Genomic DNA, 25,598 nt, shown 5'->3' on the forward strand with positions numbered 1-25,598 from the left:
TCTGATCATGATCCCTGAGTTGCGAGTCCATCATGATCAGTGCTCAGTACAACAGGACCCTACTTGAGGCCTCCAGGCAGAACCGAGATATAAATTTTAGGTGGCGCAAAAGAAGAGCTGCTACTGGCCTCTCCATCCCCCACGACTTCTCTTTGTGCTGAGGGGGCTGTGTATCTCCTGAGTAGTTTATACCCCCTAAAGTACCATTCTGGCTGAAGCCTGGGAACCCCATCAGGGCTTCTTCCCCACAGCTCCTAGAGCAACTGCCAAGATTTCCACAAGTGATTTTGGGTGCCTGGTTTGTATGAAAAGGGCTGGACTTGCAGGGGTGGGGAGAGGGATGTTGAGCCCTCGCTTTAAAAACAGGCCCCTTGCAGGGGGTGTCATGTTGGGACTCCAAAACTGAGGCATCATAACCCACTCATCGCTGCTGAAGGCTTTGGCCACTTGCTCTAGGTTCACTGGGGCTGGAGCAATCACCTTCCGCTCCCCAGTTATTCTGGGTCTCTGCCTTCCCAACCAATTCATTCACCTCCCATATCATTTTCCCCTTGCAGTGCCCTGACCTAGGCTGGGAGTCAGGAGATGAGGTGCTCCTGCATTGCCTGGATAGGCTACAGGCTGTGGCTGCTGCTGGGCTCAAGGAGCTGCCCTCGTCCCCTTGGAGCACGGTCTAGGCTACTGCTGTCTGGCTCCAGTCTGATCTCACCTCTCCCACTTGGTGGTCCACAGCTGCTGTGGCCAGCTTGGCCATACAACGTACTAGCGACCATGAAGCGACACTGTTGTGCAGCTCTCCAGTGCAGCTGCAGCCACACAGAACACATGGGCTGGGCAGGATAGGACATGAGCAACTAGCCCAGCAGGGCAGAGAAGTGAATGATCAAAATTAATCTCACTTGTTATGGCTCAGACTAGATTTTGACTGTTTCAATAGGTTTCTGTAGTTACAGCTCTCAAGATGGGGGGGTGAGTAATACTGTCCAAGGGGGGCAGTTTGGCATTTGCTTTCACGTAGAGGGCCCTTAGTTCAGGCTGTGGTCAGTTATGTCCAAGTAATGCCCCACTGCTGGGGACTGCTGGTTAAATAGTTATTAGACAGCAGGCTGTAGGGTTATTTGAGCCCAAAACTTTATTTTTTAATAGCCCTAAAACTAAACAAACAAGCCTCAGGTGAATGCAGTAGCAGGGGAAGTGCATGTAACTTCCAATTTGTGTCAGTATACCTAATGTTCCAATTAACTAAGTAGCAATGCTTCAGCAGTAATAAAGGTCCAGCAAAAGACTCATGGCACCACTGAAAAGCACTGTAGGAAAAGAAGGCACAGTGCTCCGGCTGAGCAGTCAGTATGCTAGAAATGTTATTTCTAGCGCAGTATATAACAGTTCCCCTTGCTTTATCTTTCTTCATAGCCAATCACAGATATGGCTGTCAATTACCTCAGACACTTGCTGGAAGCACATGTAATAAAATAAGATTATATACCTACCTTAGGTGATCAGTCACTGTGACACTAAATGTTTTTAGTAAGCCATGTCAATCAAAGCCTGTCTACAGATACAAGTAAGGCAACTGGTTTAGACAGAAGCTGTTTTGTTTCTAAACAAAACTGTTTTTGACATTGAAATGGCACAAGCAAGTTCAATCCACACTACTGAAAGAGCTACATTTTAGAGTATACAAATCCAGCATGTTGCAGTTTAGTAGATATGACTTGACTTTTGCATACCTGTTTCTCTGGAAGGATAATCTTTTCAGTTCCAAAGCATATTTCTAGCAGATTTCATTATAACACAAAACAGTACAACAGCCTGGTGGCAAAGCCTCCATCACCATATTAAAATTCTAAATCAGATGTGGTGCTCTTCCTTGCAGTCTTTAAAACAAAGAGATGAACATCTGAAAGGACAGAGAGAATCATTTGCAAGTGGCAACGTACTATCTAGCAAGTTGCCACTTGGAAAGTATTCCCATTACCATTTAAGGACTGCGTTTCAAAACACCAGTTTGAAAGGAAATAACTGTATAATGAAAACAAAAGAGCACTGTTGATCAAAATGTGGAAAATAACCATATCAAGATGGCTCTGGAGAAGTAATTAGTTCTGCATTTTGCATATTTAATCAAAATCAACAAAATGATCTTGCCCCATGTTGCCACAGATGAAGGTCAAGCCTAGTTTTCATCATGTTTTTATACAAATGCGATAGTGTCTTCATGGCAAACAGATGGCTCATAATTTCAAGGATTAAAGGCAAACAGTTAAACTACCAATTTCACACAACCAAAAGAGCACTTCTGATCTTTCAGCATATTAGACATATTAGTGTTATGTTGGGAACTAGATTGCTTTTTGGGAAGCAACCGGGGGGGGGGGGGCAGCTTTTATTCTGTTTCATACACAGGAAATATTTCATAGTATTAATGCTTTGTTAGTGACTGTAATACATCAGCCTCTGAGATACGCCCAGCTTCTCACAGTGTATTCAGCTTCTTTTCCCTGAGCCAAAAAGCAAATCATCCGATTACAGGTGCTTAAGTACTGTACTGGGGATGAATTTTGTAAAGCCATCAGCGTGATCTTTTCTAGGTAATGAATCCTCCAAAAGATCCTTCTGCACATTTACATCTTTGAAATGTAGATGTTTTTATCTAGTGATTTAAAAACAAAACAAAAAACCTTACACCATCCTGCTGCTTAGAGCCATATTCTATCTCAGCCTTTAAAGCTCTTGAAGTATTGCTGACTTTTTCAAAGAATAATTTTAAACCAAGTGCAGTTTTCAGCCTAAATTTAGCAAAAAGTATTTTTTCAATCAATTATAATTTTGAGTCACAGCAACATGAATGGCTTTTGGGGGTTGATGTGAGTTTACAGACCCTTTAAGGTGTTGGCTTAACAATCCATTTGCCACAAGAGGTTCAGTTGGGCAACATTCGCTGCACTGTCCATTGAATACCTGATCGTAGTAACCTCCATGGAAGTGAGGCAATAGTTCAGTCTCCATGAACAGTCACACTTTTCTATATATTCAGTGGCCAGCAGCTTTTGTGATGGGAATGCCTATCTCTACCGGGAACTCGACAGAGCGAAGAGCTATCTGATAATTTACTCTTAGCATCCTGAATAGGATTTGAAATGCAACTTGCAGGTGAAATGCTCCATATTAGTTACAAATAATCAGCAATTCTAATGAGAAAAACTGCCAGAAATAATTGGTATGCATCTTATTTACAGTGGGTATCAATAAAATTAAGTGCACAATTTAGATTTACAATTCTGAAATCCATTAACTGTCCAGACAGATAACACTTGTATTTAAATGAAGTGGGTTACGTTTTTTCTTTAAACGAAGAGGAACACTTAGAGTTGGTCAGATTTTTCGATCCCATTTTCTCCCCCAATCCTATCTATTCTATGTATTTCACACTATTTTGAACATACACTGAATTTCACACTAGTCTACGTCATATGTACTGCCAATGTCCTTTTAAAATGCAGAGATGCCAGCATTAAATAACATCAGACTATTGAAGGCATTTCATTAAATGTGGCACAGAGTTTTACCAAAGTCTATAAATAACATATCAGAAATACTTGCATTACAGAGATTTACAATTATAATATGCATAATTTCTAAACTTTCCAGCTGCATATTTTAGCATTTTTTCATATTCCTTTCATCATTCCTAGGGTGTGCAGCAAATAATGCTAAATATTTTATGTACATCTTAATGTCACTTGATTTTCATGAAGTCTAGCTCAAAATCAATGGGCCTAAAAATTCATGTCCAACTGTGCACCATGTCTGTGTGTGCTGTTACCATGACTGCCTGGAGAAAGAGGAGATTGGTTGGATTTCAGGCACACTTAGAGTGCAAGAAATTAAACCAAAAGCATTTGTAGGATTTATAAATTTTATTTATACATGGGCCAAGGCTTTTAGGGCCCCCATATGGCAGGACCCATGGATTGATATGCAACCTTTATCCTCCACAAACAGCCTACCAACATGCAGGTCACACCCTGAGTGTCTGTGTATAGCTGCAGCCTGCCAGCCACACATTGGTCACACTGTGGTTTCCCCCCAGCCTTAGTCAACACTTGCAGGATGACCCCAACACACTCCCAGTCCCGGATTTCCCCAAAAAAGTGTGTTCTCCACTGTCTACCCCTCTCCTGGGCAGTCCAGATATATTAGGTCCATTGTCCCTCTAAGGGGATCAATATACAACAGTTTGGTACCCCAAATGGAGTTACCCACACACAGTTCACAACACTGGATTAGTTCTGATTAAAGAATAAAAGAATTGAACTACAAGAAGATCGTTTTTTCTCCTGACTTTCTCAAGCTGGTTTGTTTTTTAAAAGGCAGAGAAAAAACACTTGAGACATACACTATAAATGAGTAACATTAAAAAGATGATGAAACCTCAGGTTAAGATTTTGTAGCCAATTTATTTTACTTAAAAGGTGCCAGCTTATAGCTTATCTTGTTTTAGGAGTCCAACAATAGCTTATTATTTTTTTATTTAACCCTGTTTTCCTCTCAAATGTTAGTATTGTTTGCACTATGGCAACCCTAGAAACATCAGTTATAGTCCACTAAATCCAGGGGTCGCTGCTTCTGCAGGGAAAGCCCCCGGCAGGCCAGGCCAGTGTGTTTACCTGCCCCGTCCGCAGGTCTGGTTGATCACGGCTCCCACTGGCTGCGGATCGCTGCTCTGGACCAATAGGAATTACTGGAAGTGGCAGCCAGTACATCCCTTGGCCCGCGCCACTTCCAGCAACTCCCATTGACCAGTGGGAGCCGCGATTGGCCAGACCTGCGGATGGGGCAGGTAAAAACACCGGCCCAGCCCACCAAGGGCTTTCCCTACAAAAGCAGCGACCCCTGTTTGAGAAACTCTGACTAAATTTCTCGCCAAACAATTAAAGTATCTTGTCAGCAATAAGTGTAAACTTCAGAAATTTTTATTACAAACATTAGCAGTTGAGTAAATAGCATTTTATATCCAAGTGTACAGAAGACAAAACAAGAGATGTTCCTTCAGATTTCAGCCAAATGTCCATATGATGTATAGCTGTCCAGCTGCAACATAGCTCAGCTCTCAGAGTGTTTTGAAGCGTTAATGAGCCTCTGACGCATCTCTTCAGCATGTGCCCGGCTCTTGGCTCGGTTTTCTTGATACTGGAAGACAAGGAAATAAATGAACAACAGATAAATTATGTCACTGAATTTAAAATGCAGCACAGGTTTATCACTTGGGAAGCAAATAAGTGTTTTTGCTTGACAAATTATTAAGTTTGTCAAGCGATTAAAAAAATTGAGCAATTAATCGCACTGTTAAACAATAATAGAATACCATTTATTTAAATATTTTTGGGTGTTTTCTACATTTTCAAATATATTTATTTCAATTACAACACAATACAAAGTGTAAAGTGCTCGCTTTATATTTATTTTTTATTGTAAATATTTGCACTGTAAAAAAAATAGTATTTTTCAATTCATCTAATACAAGTACTGTAGTGCAATCTCTTTATCATGGAAGTTGAACAAACATAGAATTATGTACAAAAAACTGTATTCAAAAATAAAACTATGTAAAATTTTAGAGCCTGCAAGTACACTTAGACCAACTCCTTGTTCAGCCAATTGCTCAAACAAGTTGCAGCAGATAATGTTATCCATTTTTTGTTTACAACGTCACCTGCAAGTGAGAACAGCCTTTCGCATGGCACTGTTGTAGCCAGCGTTGCAAGATATTTACATGCCAGATGCAGTAAAGGGAGACGTATCTCTCATCATGCTTCAAGCACCATTCCGGGGGGACATGCGTCCATGCTGATGACAGATTCTGATCAGTAACAATCCAAAGCAGTGCAGACTGATGCACGTTCATTTCATTATCTGAGTCAGATGTCACAAGCTGAAGGTTGATTTTCTTTTTTGGTGGTTCGGGTTCTGTAGTTTCTGCATCTGAGTGTTGCTCTTTTAAAACTTCTGAAAGCATGCTCCACATCTTGTCCCTCTCAGATTTTGGAAGGCACTTCATATTCTTAAACCTTGAGTTGAGTGCTGTAGCTATCTTTAGAAATCTCACATTGCATTTTGTCAAATCAGCAGGGAATGTTCTTAAAATGAACAACGTGCTGGGTCACTATCCGAAACTGCTATAACATTAAATATATGACAGAACGTGGGTAAAACAGAACAGAGGACATATTATTCTCCTCCAAGGAATTCAGTCACAAATTTAATTAACGCTTTTTTTTTTTTTTTTTTTAAACAAAGTCATCAACATGGAAGCATGTCCTCTGGAATGGTGGCTGAAGCATGAAGGGGCATATGAATGTTTAGCATATCTGGTACATAAATACCTTGCAATGCCAGCTACAAAACTGCCATATAAAAATGCCTGTTCTCACTTTCTGGTGACATTGTAAATAAGAAGAGGGCAGCATTATCTCCAGTAAATGTAAACAAACTTGTTTGTCTGAGCGATTGGCTTAACAAGAAGTAGGATAGTGAACTTGTAGGCTCCTAACTTTTACGTCGTTTTGTTCTTTTAGTGCAGTTATGGAACAAAAAAAATCTACATCTGCAAGCTGCACTTTCACAACAAAAAGATTGCACTACAGTACTTGTATAAGTTGAACAGAAAAATATTATTTCTTTTGTTTATCATTTTTACAGTGCAAATATTTGTAATAAAAATATATTTTGATTTCAATTACAACACAGAATACAATATATATGAAAATGAAGAAAACATCCAAAATATTTAATACATTTCAATTGGTATTCTACTGTTTAATAGTGCAGTTAAAATGGTGATTGTGATTATTTTTAATTGTGATCAATTTTTTTTTTAGTTAATTGTGTGAGTTAATTGCGATTAATCGAAAGCCCTACAAATTATGCTTGCACTGACAATGTTATTTTCATTATTTCATGTTTGTATTGACTCAGTTTACTTTAAAATTAACGAAAGGTCTGTTTCATAATAAAGAGCATTTTTCTCAGTCTGAAATGAGTACAAAAACTGAACAACAATTCTAGTAAGAGTACAGCATACATGCCTATGGAGGAAACTTATCTGCCAAGCCATCTCCCGGATGAGAAATATAGCTATCTTTGGATCACGAAGATACTTAAAGAGGTGCACCTGTGTAGAATGTAAGCACCATGCCAAGGAACTGCTCCAGACAATTCCTCTCTAATGATAAGATGTAGATGCAGAAAGCAGAGGAGCCATCCTGGACATGAGGCTGTCCTCGTTGTAACTTAAGTATTTGTGATCCACACATATGCATTTCTAAGCCAAAAAGATACCACAACTTTATGCTCCTGCTGGTATATTTTGTCAGGCAGATGATGGTTATAAATTGGGCTTTGAAGGATTAGATTTTATTGGTAACTGTCGGGAAACATCGATTTCACCACACACACAGGTTGACGAAAAAATTATTTTCATTGATAACCGAAATTTACAGATAGGCAAGGTAACAAAAATACTGTTGGAGCACTTAGTCTGATTTTAAAATATTTACTGTGTATATCTGGACATGTGATGATGACAATTTGTGTTTTTGTTATAAAGCTTTAACTTGTTTAATCTCATAGTATATTGCCGTTAAATAATTACTGTCTGACCCTACCCTCAATGTCCTGCAACTGTGAAAATTTAAGTCAAATAGAAAAAAATGCTTAAAAGCAAAACATTGTTTGTTTTTTATAATTTTGGCAGATAATAGCAATCTAATTCTGCCTAGCCTAGTTATAATATTCCTTTAGCAGCCCAATGGCTGAGCAACACATTCCCTCTCACATTCTGGATGTTAACAGGAGCCAGCCTGCTAGGACGCGTCATATTAACAGAACCTCCCTGCAATGACATCTAAAGACTTGTTTTCAGCTTAAAGGATCCAATGATCACGACCGGATGCCTGACAAGGTCCCATTCCAAAAATTCATCTCTCAAGTGTTACTGTTGAGCTCAGCTGAGCCAGAAACAAATTGGAATAACCCCATGAAGTTCATGCAGTCTGGAACAAATGCACAAGAGATTTGGCCATCTTCAGTGTCTTGGATGACCACAACAGACAGTCTTGGTGACTAACATCAGAACTGGCAAGAGCTCAGTAAGCTCACGTAGGAAATTGTAGCCTACACAATTCAATTCTCAAGTTCATTTTATTCCAGGACATTCATTCACATTTAAATAAATTCCAGACATGTCTGATGATATGGCACAAGTAAGATCACACCTAGAACACTGTGTACATTTCTGGGTACCCCAGTGTACAAAGACTTGATACATTTCAGGAAAGAACAACAACAACAAAATCAAAAGACTGTGGGGTTGCGACAGGAGTGGCGATGCATTAGATACAATTTCTTCATAAATCAAAACAGCATGATTTGGCACAATTACAAAACTAAGTAAAAGTGATAGTTCTCTGAATATCTGAAAAGTACGAAGACCAAAAAGGGGGAAAATGGATTAGGATGACTAAAGGAGCATAGTGGAAAGAAAGTGAACAAAGGAAACTTTCCCACATTCAGCCTACACTTTCCTAACAAGTCCTCAAAGGTCTCAATAGAGAAAGACTTAATTGTGCAATAGTCTGCCAAAGTAGTGATGAAAATCCTTTCACTTGAGGAATTTCATACTAGACTAGACAATGTACTTACAAGTATACTTTTGGGGATAATCTTTACCATTAATAGGAGTCTAGACAACTTGAGTTAGGTCTTTTCCATCACTGTTTTCTAGAACTGGGCCCAAACTATTTTTATTTTCGTGTTAAATTTAGAAAAATGCAGTCTGTGTTAAGCAATTGCCTGCATCTGCAATGCTTTTCTAACTTTCAAAGAGCAACAAATTGTTTACTGCTACAATAGCTTCCATACAGCTGTAAGTCTAAGTACTGCCAGTTTAGTTATATACATTTTAAAAGCAGATCCACAGAGGGGACTGACTACCAATAACTAATTAGAAAGTGCTTATAATAAAATATTTTTTATATTTCTTAAACTCAGCCCTGGCCTACACTAGACAATTAGGTCGTTCCAGCAACATTGGTCATGGCTGTGAAAAATCCACACCTTCCCGAGCAGTGTATTGAAGCTGACCTACGGCCTGGTCTACACTGTGGGGGTGTCGATGTAAGATATGCAACTTCAGCTACGGGAATAGCGTAGCTGAAGTCGATGTATCTTATTTCGACTTACCTCCCGTCCTCATGGTGCGGCATCGACGACCGCAGCTCCCCCGTTGACTCCGCTTCCACCTCTCGTCCTGGTGGAGTTCTGGAGTTCGGGGATCGATTTATTGCGTCTTCCAATATAAACACATACTGGGTGTCAAGGGCCAATAAAAAATACAAATTTTCTTTGGATGTTGTCCTTAGAAAGAAGGATCCTCCCAGAATTTGCGTCCACAACTAGTACTGCGGCAATAGGTCTTAACAACAAAAGCATTTTGGTTTGCCCCCAAATAAGATTTTGATTGAAGTGAAGTGCACACAACTTGTTATAACCATACAAAACATCACACTGACTGAGATAATATTACATGCAAAGTGATATTTGAACAGTTTCAAATCACTTTGTATATGATTTCTCCTTGTGCAAGATGTATATTCCCATTCACAAACGTCAAGGGACTAACACAGCTTCCTAAATGAACAAAGACTAGTACTAGAAGAGTTACATTTTAAAAAGCCAACATTGTTTGAGTAAATTTCAAAGATTTTGAAAATAGAAAAATGGACCTACTTTATGACAGAACATTGCTCACATTTACACCTGGCTACCACCTAAGAAATCATGGACCCGGACCTCATTTGAAACTAACAAAACTCCAACCCCTTTCCAATACTGAAGAAAACTATAGCAAACAGTATTCCCCCACCTCAAGTATGTATTTCTTTATAGCATATGGTTTAAATTTAGCTTCCCATCATTATATGCTATTTGTATTTTTGCTTAAGAAGAGAAGCTTTGTTTTTAAAGTACATTGTTCCTGATACTATATGCTTATCATTCATGTTGATAAGACAAGAAAAAAAAAGTAGTATTTTCTGGTGTGGTACTTAGATTCTGCTGGTTCTAAAGTACATACTAATTCACAGATGGGCTTTTTTCTGTTTTTTCCACCCATGTATATTCATTACAGTAATTTCAAATAAGATATTTTGAAATTGCTAACTAATTACACCAACAAGCTTCTGACCCTTTCAGGAAGTTGCAGTTACACTATTATATCACTGTGGCCATAATTTAAGGGTGCAGATATTTCACAGCCTTTTTTCTTTCAATGGAAAAAAAATTAGAATTGTACTGGAAGACTGGTAAATTATATACCTCAGTTCACGTATGTGTAACCTTTACATTGCAATGCCTCTTGACATGCCTTTAATCTGGCCAATTCAACTTTTTTGGGTATCAAAGGGATGTTAAATTAGCTGGGAGACATAAACCCACTCACTGATGTTGTAAACATACAAATATTTTCCTTGATTTGTTATCATCTGTCTATATCCTATACTCAATTAGCCTTAAGGTCAAAGATGCATATACACTGCATGGAACGAATCAATATTTCCTGTATTGTCCTCACTTATCTGTTCATGTTTTGATGAATGGCCAGCAACTGTCTAATGTAAATCGGTATAACTGAACTATTTGTGTATGCATGACAAGTCGGTAGTTAACTTCAAAGCAAAGGTCGTTGGTTTAACAATGGAGACTCAAAAACTGTCTGCATTACCTATTCTTCGTCAGGGAAAAACCCATGCTGTGATAGTAACCCTCACTGAGTTACTTTCAACTACAAATACTGTATCATGGGAACAATCCTGCTATCTCTGATTCATTTCTGGACTGCTTGAACTCTGGCAGGGAGAGTTCCAAGCATATGAACAGAGATTCCTAGAACTGATTTTTGGGAAGCCCTGAGGATTTATGAAAAGGATTCTAACAGACTCTGAATCTATGTTTTAATCTCTTCAATAACTCATTTATTTTCTCAGTCAATTAATCTTTGGTTAGTTTACTAAGGAGTGGCTAACAGCTGTTTTTGGTGAGACTTGGGGTGAGTGACTGGTCCTTTAGGACTAGAAGAGCCTAATGTGTGGTGGTTTTTGCGTTTAATAACCTTACATCATACAATCCAGGTTGTCTAGGTGATTATAAGGGACTGGAATGCTAAGGAGGCTGTATGTGACTCCTTGGTAAAACGAATATAGTGATCCAGAGGTACGCTTTTGTTACTGGCTTGGTAAAATCTAACTGTAGAATATACCATCAGTTTGGGTGTGTCTGTCCTGTTCTCTGACAGCTTCTCCTGAGTTTGGCATTCTTAGCTGTGACCCACTCTAGGCACCATGACAATATCTATTCTTATTTTTCATATAGTTTGAGAAGGTTTTTTAAAGCATGCCATTAGAGTTCAAGTAGATGAAGTGGCATTCTCACAGATTGATAATACAGGGCAAGCAATTCTGGCTATTCAGTATTTGGCTTTTCAAAGCCACATTTTCAGAACATGGCCACTAACTTAGCACATATAACTCTGCATAGGCACAATTCTGCATTCTATCATTTGACACACACAAATTCTGAATATACCAGTTTTCTCATCCAGGCATGACATTACAAGTGTAAAGATCAGAGTGGATCCTGTTGTGATAACTGGGCCTACAAATTTACCCTAATTCTAACCTCAACTGTAAACTGTAAATGTTACAATACTTTCTATTAACATTTGATGTTATAAGTTAAGTCAAGTAGCTTTCAATAATGAATGTTATAAACAGATGCAAGGGAACCACACAAAGACTAAATTCATCTAAACAAAAAAATGACCCCAAATTTGGATAATAAGCCTACTCTGCATCTCCAGGAGGTATGCCGAGTTTCAAAGCTAGCCGAGTAACCATGCAGATTTTGGAGCACTTAGACTCATCCTTGAAACACAAAGGGCTTCTCAACCCTAGCTACAGGAGAGTTGGTGCTCCACTATGATTATTAACTAAACTTTTTCATTGTTCTTTTATCTGCAGTACAGTATTGTAATGAGCAGAGTCCTGAGCAGGAATGTTACATCTATAGGAATCACTTAAGGCCCAATTCTGCGACTCACTGAATAGTTCACTGAAGCCAATAACTCAAGTAGTGCTGGACAGACAGAACTTGGTCATTCTGTTTCATGTTGTATAATGCGCACATGGGTATCCTATGAAAAGCAAATATCAAGGAAATTTGCTTTATTTTTATTTTTTTAAGCAGGAACAATCTGTGAAATGTTAATCAGTTTCTATTTGGAAGCATTTTATTTTGTTAGAGATGCATTGGGGGGAAGGGGGGTGGGATTACATATCTGCCTACTTTTGGATCTCTAGAAAAGGCTCCTCCTGTCTTTGGTATAAAAAATAAAGAACACTGCAGTGGAAGAGGCACTATTTCTTTTGAACATGATGTCACAATGAGTTGTTTTCATGTGCACTAGAGCTGAATTAACATTTCTGCTGAAGAGGAACCAACATATTGCCAAGCTTAAAAACACTTACAAAGCAAGCAATTAACAGTGTAATTGCCAAACAAGAGTGTTAATGAAAGATCTTTCTGGGTGATACACAGAATGGAAAAAATACTATAATTATTTGTGAATCAAAAAGTACATAATGTACTTCTGAGCTATTTAACAGTGCTGCTAACCCAAAGTAAGGGTAGCAAGATAGAAAACGGATAGTTACTGATTCAATTTTATGGAAGAATGAGTAATATTCTAAAATTCACTCAATTGTTATTTTAACTAGTGCTTTATACAATATCAGAGTCTACATTTAACTGAAAAAGTATCAAAAAGTTAGGCCACTATCCTGCAACTGGATCCACAAAGGTGGACATCTATGCCCTTATGGCACTCTGTTGGCGTTAGCAGTGTTCTGCACAAGCTCAGGTCTGTCCACAGGGATCCATTTTCAGGATTGAAGCCTACTACTGATTACAGAAATAAGATTGCTGAAGAGGACTTTGATTCTGTATCCTTGCAAGGATGGCTCATAACCTAGTCTCTCATTTTGCACATACAATTTTCCATGCACAGACCTTTCTCACAATACAAGATAAAAGACACAACTGCATTGTTGCTATTCACTTTAAAATCACCTTTGAAAACTAAGTATTTCAGTTACATTTGAAGTTAGAACCTTACCTCCTCCTTTAAGCATTTCCGCATCTTACGGTCAAGGTCATTGCAGTGGCCAAAAAATCTCAAAAAGGTGTGCTAAATAGTTATGGGAGAGAAAACACAATTTGCCACGTTATATAATTCAAAGTTTCTGCTTGAAAAGCATTACAGCATCTTAGAAATTTATTTGTAGCACATATCGTGTTCTATTCTTCCTTTCACTGCCTCTTTTGCAGAAGTGTGCTCAGTTTCAAGAGAATTTATTCTATCTAAAAATCAGAGCTACTTCTATGGAAGCGCTGTTACTCAGTTAGGGCCCAAACTTTGATGGAGCTTACCCTTCTGTTCACTTTAGTGGGAGTTGTTCAACATGTGTTAGGAGGCACTCAACAGATTGCTGGATCAGACTCTTAAATAAGATATACAAATTGAAGTCAGACACGTAGCTTATTGACAACATATTTAAAGCATGTACTTATTAACTTTAAGGCCAATTCTGTAACCTTTACTCACCAAACAGTATAGCTAGTTTCAGTGGAACTGCTCATGTGTGTAAAAGTCTCTGGAACAGATTCTTCCGACTAGAGAGGTTTGCAACCATTGTGGAGGGGATGTGCTCAATCCCCAGAATAAGGCACAGTGTACACTGCTTTTCCTTCACAGCTCTAAGAGGTAAATCCAGAACTAGTTTCAGATTACACTGCATACTATCCTAGCCACATAAGAATGTACTGCTTGTCCAAAATATCTGAAGCTGCTATACAGAGGGAGACTGGTACTACAGAAGTGGACACAGCCCAAAATAGAAGAGAAGGTAAGCCCCTCCAACCTACCGTTCAGATCAGCCCTAATTTCCCATTTCACCAAGCCCGTGACTTGAGACTGCATTCACTCTGGTTAAGAGTCACATCACAGCAATTTCTGGGGCTTCATATATATTTAAATCTTATCCCATTTCTAAGATACTGATGGGGAAAATATGGCCATTGTTCTGATTGACTCTCTATAGCTATCTTTCCCAAATAAGTCAAGTGTCTGCCATGAAAGTATGGCATCTAAAGTAAAAACTTTTTGAAGCAATGTCACATCAAAGTGCATTGTCCAAAAACATGCCTGCACCCCTAAAAGTACCATTTTCACAGAATGATAATCAAGATGACAGTACCAAGTGGTTTGGAGTAGAATGCTATATAAGGCCTTGGCTACACTTGCAAGTTACAGCGCAATAAAGCAGCCCCAGGCACCCTAGCTCACTCCCCGTCCACATTGGCAAGGCACATAGAGTGCTCTGACTCCGCAGCTACAGCGCTGCTGGTACTCCACCTTGGCAAACGGAATAACGTTTGCGACGCTCCCACTGGACCGCCGTGGCGGCAGTGTGAATGAGGTGTTGCATTACTTTGCTGTCATCAGCCTCCAAAAATGTCTCATAACCCCTTTAAGTCAAGTGGCCACTCCTGTCATTGTTGTGAAATCGGCTGCAGGAATGCGGAAATGCCCTTTCAAAGCTCCATTTCCGAGAAGTCAGCTGCTTATCAGCTCCAAGAAAAAGCAAACATTTACTGTTTGCTTTGAGTGTGTGTGTAGGGGGGGGTCCTGAACTTAGAAGACAGCATGCGGACACACTCTCAGCACTCCAAAAACTCACCCTCTCTCCCGCCACATACACACAACATACTACCTGTCACACCCCACCCCACCCATTTGAAAAGTACGTTGCAGTCACTTTCATGCTGGGATAGCTGCCCATAATGCACCGCTCCCAATGCTGCTGCAAGTGCCACAAATGTGGCCACACCAGTGCGCTTGAAGCTGTCAGTGTGGGCAGACTGCAGTGCTTTCCCTACTGCGCTCTGCGAAGGTGGGTTTAACTCACAGCGTTCTACATCTGCAAGTGTAGCCATGCCCTAAGACACCCAAATTACTCAAAAACCTACAAAAACTCAGATTCAAAAATACTTGCAACTATAGGCTAGACTGAGTCTGCTTAGTCCACCTTGTGCAGAACACATCCATAGCAAAATAGAATGTGAAACAAAAAACAGTACTAAAGGGTTTGGTACACAGAGATGGCTCTAAAAAAGACTGGCCTTTAGTGTAACTCCCTTTATACCCCAACTTGCTTATCCACGCCATTCAATATGGAGGTGCCATAAGGAGCACAGAAACTGAAAAAGTATGGTGAAGTCCACAGTATTTTAATGAAGAGCAATACACCTCTGCTGAAGTATGCATATATTAGCCTGTATGTGTGGTATACAGAGACCATGTTAAATGTTGTTTTCAATAAATCAGGCTAGTAATTAGTTTTACAAAAATCAGCTTCTATGAAGAAAAAGTGTTGACTGTTGAACTCTAAGCTATTTACAATAGAAACCAGACACTTACTTCTCGTTTAAATTGTAGTAAATACTTTTATTTGCATTCCTGTGACTTATAAGCAAACATATGATTTACACATATGTGGGGTGGGATACCATTAATGTGTGTGTGAAATTTCAGCCAGAGTTACAAATTTCAGAGTTACAGACTCCTGGGAATAGGAAGGGGTTAATGAAGATGCTGACAGACACTTTACTGTAGCAGTGCTACAATTAATTAGTTTATACCTCTCTGTACTTAATAGGAGGACATCAGATAGCACCACACACAGCAATTGCATGTGATAAGCCCTCCCTCTCCCCAATTTGTACTCTACTACAAGCAAATCATGTTTTAAGAGAACATTTTCATTTTAACTAGTACAGACTTTGTTTAATTCTTAACAGAATATATCCTATATCTGCACTTCGATTTTTGTGTGAGCTCTCATGCTAGCCTTACTCCATTCTTCCCAAGGTGCAATGCTGCAAGCTATCTACTCAACATGAATATTCTGCAGAGCACTTAAGATGCTGTAGTTCACTCACACCATCACCTAAAGTCTCTTCCTTACATATAAACATTTGGTTCATGGGGTTTCTAACTAAGAAATTTAGTTGACAGACAGAATTGATTGAATAAATTTGGAATGGTAGGATTTCCACAGAGCCCTATTTAGAGGGAGGGAAGAAATTTGAAAATAAGTGTGTTATGCTACCATACCCGCCACCCCATCTAGCCATAACGTAATCCCTTTAGCAAAATGAGTTATCTTTATTGTGAATCACGTGAACATACCAATAGCCAACCCTCCCTGACTCCATCCTGCAGATTAAGTAAAATATGAATGGGGTCTGACTATCACAAGTGAACACCTCCACACACAAATGGTAAGAAAATTCATAGGTCACGACTGCAATTGTTACCCTTAACTCAGCCCCTTTATGTTTAGAACGGGACATTACAGCTTACCTCACCATTATAAAATACCACAACAGCAAACAACTCATCACACAGTATAAAAGGGCCAATATTTAGCACATAAATTAAGCCTTCGCAGGGATGTAAATTTGTTTTTGCGCAGTAGTGCATTATTATAGCACTAGATAGTTGTTTACAGTATGTCAAAATAGACAATATTTTACAAGTACAAAAATGTTATAGATTTACATTTATATTTAGATACAGTGCATCATCCAAGTGCAAACGTGCTTACTGTATATATGTACACACATGGACACTGATTATCTTCCAGAGGCTTTAGTCTGCCTGAATTAGAATTCAAAATTCATTTTTTACAAGTAAATATTACACTCCTCTTGGTAAAAGTCTTTTAGTATTAGCAACCATTTTTTCCAGTATGAGCAAAAGCTAAATTATTTCTAATGAAGTAGCACAGAAATATTCCCATGCAGACACACTGATTGTCAAAGTTTCAGCCCAAATGTTTTACAACTTCTGTACAACCATACCTGCCCATTTAGAAATCCAAGCATTATTTTGCAGTTAGTACATTTTAAGAATGAAACAAAAGAAGGCTTTGAAAAAAACAAAACGAATACACAAATTTGGCTATAACATGGTAAAACAGTGCTCCGGGGGAGGGGGAGGGCTGCGCACTCCGACAGACCAAAGTAAGTTCGAAATAACATGGTTTCACCTAGAACACAATAAAAATTTTTGGCCCCCCGAGGATAGAGGTTCAACTACTAACCAATGTCGATTTTTTGACATGGCACAAAACATACTACAAAACTTCAGCACAGATTCATATTTTTGTATGTCTGTATATACTTTTGATTGAAACACAATACAGTAACTCCTCACTTAACATCATCCCGGTTAACACTGTTTCATTGTTACATCACTGATCAATTAGAGAACACAATCATTTAAAGTTGTGTAGTGCTCCCTTATAACTTTGTTTGACAACCACCTGCTTTGTCCCCCGCTTGCAGAAAGAGCAGCCCGTTGCAGCTAGCTGGTGGGGGCCTGGAACCAGGGTGGACCGGCAGTCTCCCATCAGCTCCCCTAAGTTCCCTGTGCGGCAGCTGCCAGCAGGCTATCAATTGCCGGGAAGTTCAGGTGTCCCTTCCCCCACTGTCATGCGCTGCTCCTGCCCTCTGCCTTGGAGCTGCTCCCAGGAGCCTCCTGTTTGCTGTGCAGAGGGAGGGGGCGGCGGGGGGGGGGGGAGGGGGGGGGGAGGAGAAGAAGGGTACTAATGTCAGAGTGTCCTCATCTGGCTCTTGTACCTCATCTTCACAGAGCTGGGGGTGGGAAGGAGGGGGACACAATAGGGCTCAGGATGGAGGGAACTTGCTGGCAACAGCTGCTGTCTGAACTTGATGATCTACTTAAAAAGGCAGTGTACTTAGAGTAGGGTCAAAGTACTTAAAGGGGCAATACATGCCTCTCTCACACACACGGTGTGTATCTCTGCCTCTCTCTGCCATGCTGTTTCCCCTCCCTCCATTCCTGCTGCCTTGTAGAGCATGAGGCTACATTAACAATGTGTTAACCCTTGAGGGCTCAGCCGAGTGCTAGTTCATCATTTAGCAGCAAGGCATTCCCTGGGAAATATCCCACCCTCTTCCGCCCTCTCAACCAAGCTTCAGAATCATCATTACTGGTACAAAAAAATTCCCTGGAACCTAATCCCCCATATTTACATTAATTCATATGGGGAAACTGGATTTGCTTAACATCATTTCGCTTAAAGTAGCATATTTCAGGAACATTACTACTACGTTAAGCGAGGAGTTCCTGTATTAAAGGTAATCTCAGAATGTAGTAGCAGCACTATATATTCTCAGACTTATTTAATTAAAGCATGTAAGTGTGTGCTAGGTGCCTCACAACATAGATAAAGATTGCATGCTCCCTTCCCGGAGGTGCTTACTAATTTCAGACACAGTGCAACAAGGAGAGTTACAAGGCAGAGAAAAAAGAACAGGGGTAACATCAATAAGATGATGTGCTTACTCAGTGAAGGCTAGTGTATAGCATGAAGGAATAACAAAGCGATCTTTAAACATATAATTAAGATACGGGATTTATTTTATTTCCTGTAGGCATCATACAAGGATTGAGTCGTCAGGAGGGATTTTGTGGAAAAAGGGGAACGGCCTCATGGAGCGGCTTGGGAAGGTCATTGTATTTGTGACTCTGGGGGAATTCCAGACAAACAAAATTAAAATTGTGCAAAATTCTACATATTTTATTTGTCAAAATAACACAATGTAATCACTCCAGTTTCAATTGTTTTGGTAATTTATTTCAAAATACCTGTCAGTAAGTATGTCAACAATACAGACAACAGCAAAAAAGATTCCCCCAGAAGTAGAGAGTTAAAGAAACACCTACAAGTCATTTCTAGTGGTGGGGTGCTGGAGAGGGCTGTGTGGGTCCCCCAGAGCCCAGACACCTGCACTCCCATCCCATTAGAGCCCAGCTGCAGGGCATCCCCTGGCCCAGACACCCACAGCCCCTTCCCCTGGAGCCGAGCCACATGGCACCCTCCAGCCCAGAAACCACCACCTCCACTCCACAGAGTGCAACTATAGGGCAGCCCCCAGCCCAGACACCAGCACTCCCAGAGCCTTTACTCCTCCCAACTTCTTTACCATCTCTCCAGGGGACATGGTGTGGTGCAGCCCTGCCCTTCCTCACCCTTTGCCAGAGCTGGCTGGGTCCCCCAAGCCCTCTCCCATCCCAGGAGAATGAGGATCAAAGAGCTCAAAGAGCGTACAGCCCCCAGCACCACCATGCTGGGTGCTCCACTCACTGCAAGCTGCGTTCTGCAGAATCCAGCAGCCCTTAGTGGTGGCCAGAAATTCTGCGGGGAAATCAGGGAATTCTGCAATATTCTGCATTGTGCAGTGGTGCGGAATTCTACCAGGAGTAAAAATTTGTGTAGAAGAGCTGCAAGAAAGTATGGAGACAGCTGTGTGAGAGAAGTGGACAAAATGGGCCCCAAAGCTGGCAACACTGGCAGAACAGACAGTGACAGCAGTACGTGAAGCCTGCAGTAGCTGAATCTAGTGCCTATCTAGATAAAGGCAGAGCAACATGTGGGGAAATATTCAGAAAGAAAGGGATAAACCAAAGAATCTATGAAAGAAAGCAAACCATCTCAGCAAAAATATATTATTTTAATGGGAAAAACAAATAAAGCCGAAAAAAAGATTAGAGGATGACTATTGTCAGTCCTCTATGGGGAGCACAATGAAAAAGTGACCAGAAAAAGTGAAACCAGTGAAGAAGAAACTGCATGCCACAAGATGTCTGGACATGTTCTCTCCTCAACAAACTTCATGCTCTTTCAGATTCATCTCCCCTAGTATATGTTTCCATAGATCTAGTATGAAATATTAACGGGGAGCAAGACATTGATAGGAAATTACTCTGTCTGCTTCTGGATATTGCAAACAAAGAGGGGGGGAATGAGTAACATGAAGCTAGGATAAGAAAAATGTTTCACATGAAACTTCACAGTTTCTCTTTAAGACTGCTTGCCTAAATTATTCTTGTTTCACAAGTGAACCTTTTCAGGTAATGTGCACCTCACTTCAGTTTGAAAGATGCTATTGTACATCCACAGTATTATTTTATAATATATGTTCGCTACATGCTCTGGAAACTCAGGAGTGAGAGCAAGCTAAAAAAGCAGAATTATTCTTTCCCCTCTCTTCCACAGGCAATCAAATTTACTTGTCAAATAAGACTGATTATAGAACATATCTTGTTAACCTCTAAATGTGTAACATTTCAGCTTCACTGTAATATGAAAAGGCTGTAGTCATAAATGACTAACTGATAATTCAAAGAAAAGGAACAGTTCTATTAGAGCTGCAAGAAAGAGCTGGATGTAAGTGTGTATGCATTCTACCAAATTAAAGCCAAGTTTGTTAGCCATCTGCAGCATAATCAGAAGGAAGTGTCATGCTTCTCGCTGCAAAGGCAAAAAGAGATCAAACAGTTGTCCAAAGGGTGCAAGAGAGGCAACACCTCAACTCTCAAAAGTGAGACTATGCCTGCTGAATGTGTGCACTTGAGATATTTCTCTTCTGGTGCAGCATCCTGCCAGGGACTTCATTTGGACAAACAGTAATGAATCCTGCTCTTAAGACTTATAAGTATACCATCCGCAAGACCAGCTGAGACACAGAACAGCAAAGGAAAGCTCCAAAAATAGCAAGAGTGACAGGATGACAGACCTGAAGTTAATGTAAAGAAACTCCCCTGAAAGTATATTATTTCACTTGGAGCCAACCCTTTATGAAAAGTTAGAGGAGAATTTAGAAGGTCTCAGACGATATGAAATTGATGAGAACAGATGAGGTAATTATGAAGACATCAGATTTAGTCAACAAGTATAAACATTTTGAAATCAACTTGTTTTTATAGATTCAGAGAATGATTGAGGTAAATCTGAAATCCTGGCTTCAAAGCATGGAGTTAAACAGCTTATCGGACCAAGCATGTATCACCAAATTAATGGATATTGCTGACGAAGACATGCAATAGAAAAGTAGGGTATATTCTTTAGTCATAACTTGGCAGGGAATTTGACTTACACTTGTTTGAGACTTTCGTCTTGGTCTCTCTTACAATTATTTATCAAATTTCAAGAAACATTCAGAAGAAATGCATTGTCATGCTAAGCTGAGATGGCTCTCAACTAGACCTTTACATGATCTTCTTTCATATCCCATGGAGTCTTGTATTCGCACTAGAGACTGATTATGTTCATGACAACTTCTTGAATTCTGAGATTTTCCTTACATTTTAAAGTATACTTTGTTGACATGTTTTGGGATCCACTATCTATATAATATCAGTGGATTTCAAGTTTAGTGAGAGCTATTATATTTAAACTCCTTGAAGCTAAAGCACAGCAATGGATATTGTGTCAGAGAAATTAAATTCCAGCTTGAAAAGAAATGTTACTGCTTTAAATCTAGTTAACATGGAATCTGCAAAGAGAGTAAAATGTCAGCTTTTTTATGGGTCAACCTACGGAAATTCAGTTTTTCCAGGATGGGTGTCACTCTCCTAATAGTGAAGTGCTTGTAAAACCATGTTCTATAGCTGACATCTGCAAGAAATACAGGCCTTTTTAAAGCTCTCACTTGGCACAACAATAGTTTACCTTTCGAAAGTGTCTAAGGTAACACTGTACAAATAGCATGCTTGACAGCTTCTATTCAATAAATATGAACTTAGTACAGTAGACATGTTTCAGGTCAGCAATGAAATGCATTTAACTGAGTTCTGTGGAGATGTTTTCCCACACTGCCCAATTCAAGTTATCACTTTTAAGAGTACTGAATTCAGCTACATAGAAGCATATACTCATGGCGATTTAGTTAAGTATTGGCCAGAGTTTTCAGTGACGCAGTCACTGAGGGTAAAGTCAGTGAAATCTGACATTCCAAAGTAAGATATTTCAATAAATTATTTTAAAGTTTAGATAAAAAACATCCTTTCCTTATGACTGAACTGTCTGTGACAGACATTTTCTCTTCATAGCGGAAACTCTAGAGTGTGCAAACCTCTCTTTTCATAGTTATGCACAAAGCTGAAAGAACCAATTAAGTCCTCCTTCACCCAAGGAGAACTTGTCTTTCAATCAAACCAAGAACACATTCTGAAAAAAATATAATCCTTTGCATCAATTTATTACCACTACTCTTAGTCTTTTAGTAGCTTAAATAGGCAATGAACCCATTCAAATCACTGTTGCCAAGAAGTTCAAGTAGAAGAGCATATTCAAATCAAGTCCTTTCTAAAGTTCATGGACAGTTTACTAGGCATATTGTGCCAACCTATACAACATAAAATTTTAAGAGGAAAGCAGATTAACGATAATTCCAACAATGAAAAGAATACAACAGGATTCTCTGGTCAAAGCTGATTAGCCAAATCAGTTTACACACCACTAGGCAGAACAAACCAAACTCATTTTCTTCTCTCTCACCCCTTTCACCTGCATGCTATTTACAGTATTTTATTTAGGTGATTACAAAATCCAGACATTAGGATTCTGCAGTGTCTAAATAAAAATGTGTTTTGGTTTTACTTCTACTTTCCTATTAAATGTGAGCAGCTATCATTTTATTGGCAACCTCCTTTGATATTGCTGACGTTGATACGGAGAGGAACTCCCTATCCTGGTTTAAGGTATTAGGAATCTGGTTAGAATCCTACTTGCTTTTAATTAACTTGGATGAGGAAAACTGTATGCCCATGCAACACCTCAGACTACCCCTAGATCATTTAAACTGCACAGACAAATGAGGCTGCAGAATTTGGAGGAAATGCAGAGAAGATACCCTGGACATTCCATTCCTATTTAAGAACTTGCAGCTGTTCTAGGCAAAGCTCCCTCATGATAATTCAAGAGTTTAGAGAGAGCACAGGAACAGAAGATTTAGAGAGAGCATACTGTGGTCAAGTAGTACTATGTGAGAACTTGAGTAACAGATTCCAGTGGATGAGGGCTTTAAACTGATGAGCAGGGACACAAATGAAATGAAGTTGGGACAAATGGCTGTCTTTAACAGCAATTATCTGTTCCTACATGCAGTATAAAGGCAAAACTTGTATAGATATTAATGAAGTGTGCCCTTTAGTACTGGAAGTTATCCTCTAAAGGGCTGCTAGAGAAATTGGGCTGACTATCTAGATTGTGAATGAAAACTAACCTCTCGTGTTTAATGAGCTAAATTATGGAGGACATGACTCACATTACTTAATAAGTAGTTTGGGATGATATTGCCCATGGAATTGTTCAAGTTCCCATAAGGGCAGAGTTAGAGTTATGATAATGTCAAAGAGTTTACTACACAACCCCCACTCAACATATGAAACAGCACAGTGCACATTTGGGCACCAACAGAAAGTTTTCAGCACAAGTAAATTTCAGGTTCTCTCTATTTTAAACGGCAGATTGAAGCAATAATCCAAAAAAGGAAAAGTTACCAATTTTTGTAGTTTTTAGAGTGTATAGTTGCCACAACATTGTTTATAGAGACTCTACAGCCTGGTAACCTATTCCCAAAGGGCAAGATTCTGATCTCTTATTCATGGTGAGTAATACCTTTATCATGTGAGCAGTCCCATTGAACGCAAAGGAGCTATCTGTGGAGTAAAACACCCTGAATAAAGCTATTATCAGAAGGAATTTATCAGAATCTGGCCCAAAATGCTTGAGTCAGACGTCCGTGTCATCACAAAGGAGGCCATTCCTTAGTTTATTTTCATAGTGGAGAGAGATGACAATCTCATCTGTCCTCATTTTGGTGCAATTAAAACATGTGCAAATTATGTACAGCGTATTAATCTGTAAAATATTCCTGTCCATTTTGCTTAATCTTTGTGTGATTGATTTACAAGTAAACCAAGATACACCACCAAACAGGAGAATGGTTGCACAAACTTACAACAAAAAAATCCCTATATACACTATATCCCAAAATACGCTATAACAAAATTGCTTGCACTGGACAGTATGTATTGTTTAGGGCAAACAAGGCCAAAGAACCTGCATGGAGTAGCTGTTGTCCCCTCACTAAACCTCTGACAGCAAGGAAGGACATATGGATGAGTCCAGATTTCCTAGCTCGAACTCATTTTCAGGAGGAGATCACACTTTTTTATTAGCTTTAATTAAAATATGTACTTATAAAGTTTGAAGTACTCGTGCCTTTTATTGTGAACTAGTGTCTTACTATCTTGAAACATGAGAAAGAAATTCAATGAGCAGGGTTTTTAAAGTAACCACAAATTATATATGGTATGTACAGCTGAAACAGAGTAACCAAAAGTTCTTTCTATATTTTAAACTTTCAGTAATATTGTAATGATTTCACATAATTTATGGCATCTTAAAGACATATGAACCCAAAAGAATGTCAATGGAATAGTCCCACACTCATCTATTGACAATGTACCATGAATTAAAACTATTCCACTAATACTTCATATCTGAAGGACTTCAAGACTCAATAGGATTGTTATATAAAGGCTCAGACCTTTCATTCTCAATTACAGGTCTACCAACACCACTTTACAAAAGTGGCCCTTGACCATTTAAATACAAATGGCTATTTATCAGTTCTTAAATGGGAGTGCCTATTATGCCTCTTCACATCTTAATACAAGTGCTGACATGATGCAAACATTAATTTTTGTCCATCAGAACATCATGTTCTGACATGGCATTATACTCACACTGCTAGTAAAAAACACTTAAAACTAAGCTGTACTTAAGATATTTTGTTGTGATTTATAAATCACAGCCATTTAAAAAAACTTCTGTTGATTAAATGATCAAATTGAAAATCAGATTTATCCAAATATTTTGTACGTACTAGAAATATAAGTAACATCTAGGGACTACAACTAAAACTAGTTGAACAAAAAAAAAAATCTAGCAGTTTGCTTTCTACACTTGATTAATTGCTTAGTCAATTTCACCATTTCCCTTCAGTGTTCTTTCAGAGTAGATTAAGGTTCTTATCAGCCTTAATTGTGATCCCAATATCTTCTATGTTACTAGTCCAATTCAAGTTTACGCAGTTTTAAATTTAACATTTTTACTTCTGAAGCTATTTAAAAATTCTAGTAGAAACATTAAAGGAAAGGAGATCAATGAATTTAGTAGTTTCAATAAATTCTAAAGCAACAGATTCCATGAAACATCATATTTGAATCTTAATGAGCCAACGTTTTGCTCATTAAGATTCAGTATTTAAATTTACTCTTTGTCCTAGTAAAAACAATTGAAATTAAATTGACTTTTTATGTCTTGATATAGAAATACTTCTGCATGCAACACTGATTTAGAGTAAAACCAACAACTGGGAAAATAATTTAGCAATGATATAGCATACAGCAGATACATTATTTAGTTTTTGAATACAGAGGATGAATACAAACGTATTCATTCTTCGACATTTAAGATTTACAGCACAGACAATGAAAATGTAAAGAGTTTTTCCAAGTAGGTGATCTCAACTTTCTACTT

At 39.0% G+C, this 25,598-nt stretch overlaps 1 protein-coding gene across 2 annotated transcripts in view; it reads right to left on the bottom strand.

The window, feature by feature from the left end:
* Positions 1–4,954: 4,954 nt before the first annotated feature.
* CMC2 (C-X9-C motif containing 2) overlaps positions 4,955–25,598 on the bottom strand; it is a 40,724-nt gene continuing 20,080 nt past the window's right edge. For both annotated transcript variants that reach the window (XM_032770607.2, XM_032770609.2), the window contains 2 exons: positions 13,232–13,303; positions 4,955–5,193 (listed from right to left, as the gene is read on the bottom strand). In XM_032770607.2, coding sequence (XP_032626498.1) covers positions 5,107–5,193; positions 13,232–13,303 — 159 coding nt within the window. In that variant the 3' untranslated portion in view covers positions 4,955–5,106. The remainder of the gene's footprint in view (positions 5,194–13,231; positions 13,304–25,598) is intronic.

This window comes from Chelonoidis abingdonii, chromosome 19 (assembly GCF_003597395.2).
Source record: "Chelonoidis abingdonii isolate Lonesome George chromosome 19, CheloAbing_2.0, whole genome shotgun sequence".
In the NCBI taxonomy this organism is placed as follows: Eukaryota; Metazoa; Chordata; order Testudines; family Testudinidae; genus Chelonoidis; species Chelonoidis abingdonii.